Source organism: Pygoscelis adeliae, unplaced genomic scaffold (assembly GCF_000699105.1).
Source record: "Pygoscelis adeliae isolate BGI_AS28 unplaced genomic scaffold, ASM69910v1 Scaffold30, whole genome shotgun sequence".
NCBI lineage: Eukaryota > Metazoa > Chordata > Aves > Sphenisciformes > Spheniscidae > Pygoscelis > Pygoscelis adeliae.
This window is the reverse complement of record NW_008823915.1, coordinates 1-6706: the sequence shown is the minus strand read 5'-3', so window position 1 is coordinate 6706 and position 6706 is coordinate 1. Positions and strand designations below refer to the sequence as shown.

Genomic DNA, 6706 nt, shown 5'->3' with positions numbered 1-6706 from the left:
AGGTTTTGGACTGTGCAGATGAAGAGTTTTGTCGTGAGCCTTCTCCAGAATGCTCCTTTTGAGCCTGGGGGTTGGAATGGGAGATGGATTTGCTGTAAACATTTTGCTCCCAGTTCCGATACTAGCAGTGAGGAAGAGGTATTATTCAGTTTAATATATAAGGCTGTAAATACCAGCAACATGGCAATAAGAGTTCGTGTCACTGAAAAAGTTGATACTCTTGGTGAAGGTATTTTTGGGCCGTAGAACTTGTGATGGGAGTCCCATTGCTGGAGATTTAGAGAGGCAGCTGGGGCAGTCCAACCTTGACAAGGAAATAATCTCACAGCCTTTGAGGAAGAGGAAATACTTGTGATTTTTATGACAGAGACATAAGTATTTTTTTTACCCTTGTTTCTTAATGAGAGACTGCAAAAAAATCTGTGTCCAGGCTGTTCTTTCTGGAGGCAGAGCAATATCAAAGTGTCGCTGCAAAATACCACTGCTTGGTATCCATGTTCTAATACTTTGTTAACAAAATTGCATTGGAACAGCCAACAAAAGTAAAATGAAGAAGCCAGCGGGATTCAGTGTTTCTAGGGGCTTTTGCTGCAGATTCATAACCCGCAAAAGACTGATGAAAAGACTGTTCGTCTGTTGGACACCATCTTCTTTTGATGGAAAATTCAGAACAGCCTGACATGAGCTTTGCTTGCCCACCAGTCCTCCTTATTTGCCCCATAGCCTCTTTCATTCATGGCATTTGCTGAGCTGTAAGAGAGCTCAGCAGTACATATGAACTGTGCTGTACCGGGTGATAATATTATTCAGCTGCAAAACGTGTGGCAGCAAGCATCTTGCAAAGTGTTTTCAATTTATTGTGTATACAGGAATGCTTAAGCAGCTGACATCGTTTGGTTACCAAAGGGTCAAGCCTTTTCTTCTGGTTACAGGTCTCCAGTCTGGTTCTTCTACGAATAGTGGAGGAGGAGGAACTCAAAGCACAAGCAGTAACTTGTCACAGCACCTCACCTATACATCCTACATCTTGAAGCAGACACCCCAGGTCAGTGGTGTAAGCATCTTAATTGAAGCAGGTCAACATTTCAGGCTGCAGTGGTAATATGTGGATATCCTGTGGTTCTGTAGTACATGAAACATTCTTGGACTATGGCATCTAGATCCCCTCTAACAACCCTTGCCTCTCTCCCCTCCGCCAGGCACCTGCTTTATCACTTGCTGTTGCTATTGGCACATCTCTGCCTCTCACCTCCCCTTGCAGGGTGGTACCCTCATGGCTCCTTGCGGGCTGAGAAAGCAGCACTGAGTAAGACCAGGGCAAGCAGTGAGTGGAGAAGAGACAGCGTCTCCAAAGGGTCTCCACAACAAGAGAGGTGATATGACAGAGATGAAGAGTTATCTTAAACAGTAGGATGTGTAAGAGTTGGAGGAAAGCAGTAGAGATAGGAGAATAAAGAAAGGGTGGGGTAACAAGGACTTTATGAAGTTCAACAAGGACAAATGTAAGGTCTTGCACCTGGGAAAACATAATCCAGGAGCGCAATACAGGCTGGGATCTACCCAGCTGGGGAGCAGCTCTGTGGAAAGGGACCGTGGGCTCCTGGTAGACAGCAAGCTCAATATGAATGAACAGTGTGCTGCTGCAGCAAAGAAAGCCAACAGGATGCTGGGTTGCATCAACAAGGGCATCACCAGCAGAGATAAAGAAGTCCTTATCCCACTCTACTCAGCGCTTGTCAGGCCATACCTGGAATACTGTGTTCAGTTTTGGTCCCTGCTATACAAAAAAGATGTGGACAGGCTGGAGAGGGTCCAGAGAAGGGCCACAAAGGTGATCAAAGGACTGGGAAGCCTGCCATATAAGGAAAGGCTGAGAGAACTGGGTTTGTTCAGCCTCGAGAAAAGAAGGCTTAGGGGAGACCTTATCGCCATGTTCCAGTATTTAAAGGATGGCTACAAAGGTGGAGACTCCCTTTTTACAAGGAGTCACATGGAAAAGACAAGATAAAAGTTACTCCTGGGGAGATTCCAATTAGACACAAGAGGAGAATTTTTCACAATGAGAACAATCAGCCATTGGAATAATCTCCCCAGGGAAGCGGTGGATCCCCCAACATTGGACACTTTTAAGATTCAGCTGGAGAGGGTGCTGGGCCGTCTTGTCTAGACTCTGCTTTTGCCAAGAAAGGTTGGACCAGATGATCCTTGAGGTCCCTTCCAACCTGGTATTCTATGATTCTGTGATTATTGGAGAGAAACAGCAAGGCTGAGTAAGGAAGAAAAATGAGAAAACAGAAGATTGTGTGAAGGCGTCCATGTGTGATAGTGGGTGAAAGAAGCCTCTGAAGGGAAGCAACTGAACACTGATGAGAAGCAGGAAGGGTGGCAAGGTCTCAGGTGGTAGGTTATTAGAGAACACACCTTCAGTTGTCACTGTGATTTCTGTATGCTGAGCTCTGAATATATAGCCTTTGTCGGGGGGACTAAATACATTTTGAAATGAGAAGGTGACAGAATGTCTTGATTTCTCTCTTTTTTTGCCTAGCCTAGCAGTAGCCTCTCTGATCTTGTATGCTAAGCAGCATTTGTCACAAAGAATAAACTTAAAGAGCATAAAGTGTGTTAAATTGTAGTGGATGCCTCTGACAAGACAGGAAACTGATTGTGGCTTTTTCACCCCTTCCCTTGCATCAGAGTGGTGTTCTGCAGCAAGAAGAGAAGGCTGTATCCAGCTCTTAGTGCAGAAGCATCCACTGTAATTAGCAGTGCCTTGTTTTAGAAGATGAAATGTTGCATTACAGCCACAGGCTTGTATCCTGTATTGACACTCCTAGATTTCTGTTGACTTTTAACTGTGTTTCAAAGTGCTAACCTCCCTTACTTATTTCTGGAGCAGGGCACCTTTCTGGTTGGCCAGCCTTCTCCTCAGAGTTCTGGGAAGCAGCTGACTCCAGCTTCCGTTGTTCAGGGCAGTGTAGGAGTCGGAGCATCTTCCACACAAGGACAAGCGCTAAAAGTGATAACTGGACAGAAAACAGCTCTGTTTACACAGGTAATGTGCAAATGATGTGTTTCTCTCTTACCAGTCAGCATTTTGTCAGATGAAGTATAGGAACCACGGCCACACATTATGAAAGCTTTTCCTTTTGTAGTTGTTTGGTTTGTTTTGGTTTTTGTACAATTATGATGCTGGCTGTACTATGATAAGGAAAGCACATGAAGGCCTACTTTCATATGCAGATATCGGACCACAGTTTTCAAGCTTTATTTCCATTCTCAAAGTGGGTCATGTGTAAGCTTGGGTTGCTAGTTTGTAAATGTACTCTGGGATTTCTTAGTGAAATGGAATTAGAGAAGTGAATACAGTCAGGTGCAAAAATGTGCTCTAAATATTTGAACCTTAGAAATGGGTCACCCGCTAAAGCTCTTAAAAATTTTTGGGTTTGGTATCTGTCAAAGGTCCTTCTTTTAAAAACTACCAAGTGGTCCCTATGAAATTCAAACTCCCCAAGAGTACTTGTAATTGATCATCCAAAATTCAAGATTGATAGGCATATTTTTGCAAAGTGAACAGTTTGATAAAGTTGATTTCTGAGGTGGTAATTTTGTTCTAGCTACTGTTGCCACAATTTGCATTTTTCAAAAGTCTTTTGAAAGTATTTTTCAGTAATACAAAAAGCATTTGTATTGTTTGTTTTGTTGTTGTTGTGTTGGGGTTTAAGTAATTTTATAAAAAAATCCAAATAAATACACCTTTTTCCTTGTGCTGAATTCTTTTTCAAAGGCTGCACCCAGTGGACAGACATCACTGATGAAAATATCAGATGGGTCTATAAAATCAGTGCCTGCCTCATCCCAGCTCTCCAAACCTGGCACCACTGTGCTGAGAGTGTCAGGAGGTGTTATCACCACGGCTGCTGCTCCTGCCATGGCCCTTCCCACAAACGGGGTGGCCCAGGTGAGAAACAACTTTGCCAATATTCTGTAATATAACTTTTGCACTCTAGCCAGTATAATCGCCAGGAAAGGACTTCTGCTTTTTTCCCCTGTTGGTATTCTTCTTTTCAGTCAGCTTTGCTGGTGGATCTGCTCTTATTTGTATTCCAGCACAGTGTACACAACTCTTCTGTTGGCTTGTTTGCTGTTCGGCACAAAGTAATATCTGTGAAGAAACAAGGGGAGAAGAGAAACTAAAACTTGCACTTTCTTGCTTTTAATATTGTTAAAATTCAGGTAGGTAGGACAGGCTTTATCTGAAACAGCTTTTGCAATCATACAGATCAGATTTTTGGCCTACACAGCCTTTAAGCACCAAATCTGTTGCTGGCACAAAAACTTGGAGAATGTGAAATGCCTGAAGCTCTGTATCCAGCAAGCCAATGAAAGCCAGCAGTAACTAGCCTGCAGGTCGCTCCTCTGAGATCACAGGCTCTGCACAGTGCTTAGTGCCCAATCTGCCATCAACAGATTTCAGAGTCTGGCAGTGGCCAGGGTTCACGGTCCTTCAGCCCTGATTGTGTTCAAAGGATGTCACTCCTCTCCACCCCAGGGAAGTCATAAGAGCACAGCCTTGCAACAAGGTGCTCTGGCATAGAGTGAGGTTGGAAGTAAAACATTTGCATTCCTAGAGTGAACGCTCTTGTGCATGGATGCAGCCACATATCCAGATGATGCAGGTTTTCCATCTGGAGTGGACTTGGAGTTCACAGGGTGGGGAGAATGCAGCAAAAAGGACAGTGTATAGTTCACTGGGAGGGTTCCCCCAGACTTGCTGCTTTTGCCTGTGGAGAGACAAAGATTAAAAAGTGGAGAGTTGATGCCATACTGCCGTCAGAGGGCTGAATGCTGGCATAGGCAGCATATATAGGTGCAGATGCTAAAATTTGCGTTAAGTGCTACTCACTGTTTTTACAGCTCTCAGTGAAGCTGCAGAGATAGAAATTTTCCATCCAGCCTCTTTATCCCAAACTTTTTTCCCATTTCTCTGCTGATACCTCTGGACTTCGGAGCAGCAGGGAAACATGAAACATTCCTGGGTCAAATTTCTCATCTGGAGGCCTAGCTGCTTGCTGAAGTTAAGGGACCTGGCTCCAGATACTAACAAAGCAGTTGTGATAGCAGTTCCTGTGCGCACAGTTACACTTTGTCTTCTTGAAACAGCCTCCATTCTGTATGTACCATCACTGTATATGGGTTTTGGATATGTGCTTGAGAACCTCTTGCTTGTTAGTGATAGATAAATAGACATTTGGTTTTGCTACTTCTAGATACTCCCTAGTTGTGCTTATTGTTGAATCATCTATGACATGAAAAGGAATTTGTTATCCCTCTCTGCCTCTTATGCAGCAAATAGATAATGCAGGTTCCAGTTCATCATCTTCTGGAGCTCCTACAGCAAAGACATCTGGACAACAACACCAAATCTGTATAAGCCAGAGCCAGTCTACTTCATCAGTAGTGAATAAGACTGCTACTTCTACTGTTGTAAGTGTTGCTTCTCTGATGACTACACCAACGCCTGTGACTGGAAAAGCTGCAGTATCAGGTATTAAACTCCCTTCATGCCTTTCCTATAGAAAGTTAGAATCCAGGTGTGAGTTCTTTAAATGTCTTCACTGTAAGTGGAAGAATGTAGTCACCTGCATTTGTGAATGTGTAAAAGTAAAGTCATGCTTTCTAAAGCATACCTTATTAGCATAACTTTTGGCTTAGCCAGAGAGATGTGTAAATAATTGGGCATGCTATCACATGAGTGCATTGACTGTATCTGTTACAAATAACAGTGCAAGTTGCCCATTGGTATTGGAGAAGGATTTTAGTTTTCATGCCAGGTTCTCATTAGAAGATGCATTCTGCCTGTTCAAGAGCACAGTGTGCCACTGAATGCTGAAACTATCAAGGTATTGGCAATACTACAGACTTGACTAGTTTGTGAAAGTGAAACTCCACTGAAGTCGGAGAAGCTGCATGAGCAGAATTTGGCTTTGAGGCTTTGCATCTGCTCTGTTTTGCTTGGAAAGGAAAGGGATGTTGATTAGGAGGACCTGAAGGCTTTGAAGTCAAAATCCATTAAGTACAGTGAGGTAGATTGGATCTGGAATGTTTCAAGTTAATAAAGAAGAGGTAATAAAGATGGACTGCCCTTATGTAGAGGGGAGTTTTCCTTATTTAGTTTTATTGTCCTCCAATATCTTTTGTATCATGGAGAGCAAATATAGCAGGTTTAATTTGAGTATTATGGGTTAAAATTAGAAATTTTCATTCTGACTCCTAATTTACCGGCTGGCATGTTCTGTTCATTTGAAGTGACTTCTTACTAGGTGGAAACAGAGTACAAATACAGAAAAGAGAAAGTAAGTGACACTGAGCCCATCTGACAGTGTCTTCTTAAAGCAGCTCTTCAAGTTTCCTACATACACAGTCTTCCAAACTCCTGCTTTTTTCATCATTCTTTCACAGAGCTTGGAAGTAAGTAACAGAGTCTGTTAAGACTGCCACAATTCTGCAATAAGCAGTTGAGTATTTTCCTATTCGCAAACAAAGCAGCAAGGGTTTTTTTTGTAGGAAATACGCAATTCTAAATAACTTTCAGGTTAAGACTGCCATTTAGGTATGAGAGTATCATCTAGATTTTTTTTTTGGTAACCTGACGACTTCATGAATCCCAAAAGAAGCAGTTATTCTGATGTTTAAAAAAAAAAAAAAA

General features: G+C 42.6%; 1 protein-coding gene across 1 annotated transcript in view; it reads left to right on the top strand.

Moving 5' to 3' along the window:
* YEATS2 (YEATS domain containing 2) overlaps positions 1-5593 on the top strand; it is a gene marked incomplete at its 3' end in the record, with an annotated part of 34457 nt that extends 28864 nt beyond the window's left edge. Inside the window, exons 17-20 of the mRNA XM_009319206.1 lie at positions 933-1045; positions 2897-3052; positions 3785-3958; positions 5347-5593. Of these exons, the coding sequence (XP_009317481.1) occupies positions 933-1045; positions 2897-3052; positions 3785-3958; positions 5347-5593 (690 nt within the window). The remainder of the gene's footprint in view (positions 1-932; positions 1046-2896; positions 3053-3784; positions 3959-5346) is intronic.
* Between the last annotated feature and the right edge of the window lie 1113 nt (positions 5594-6706).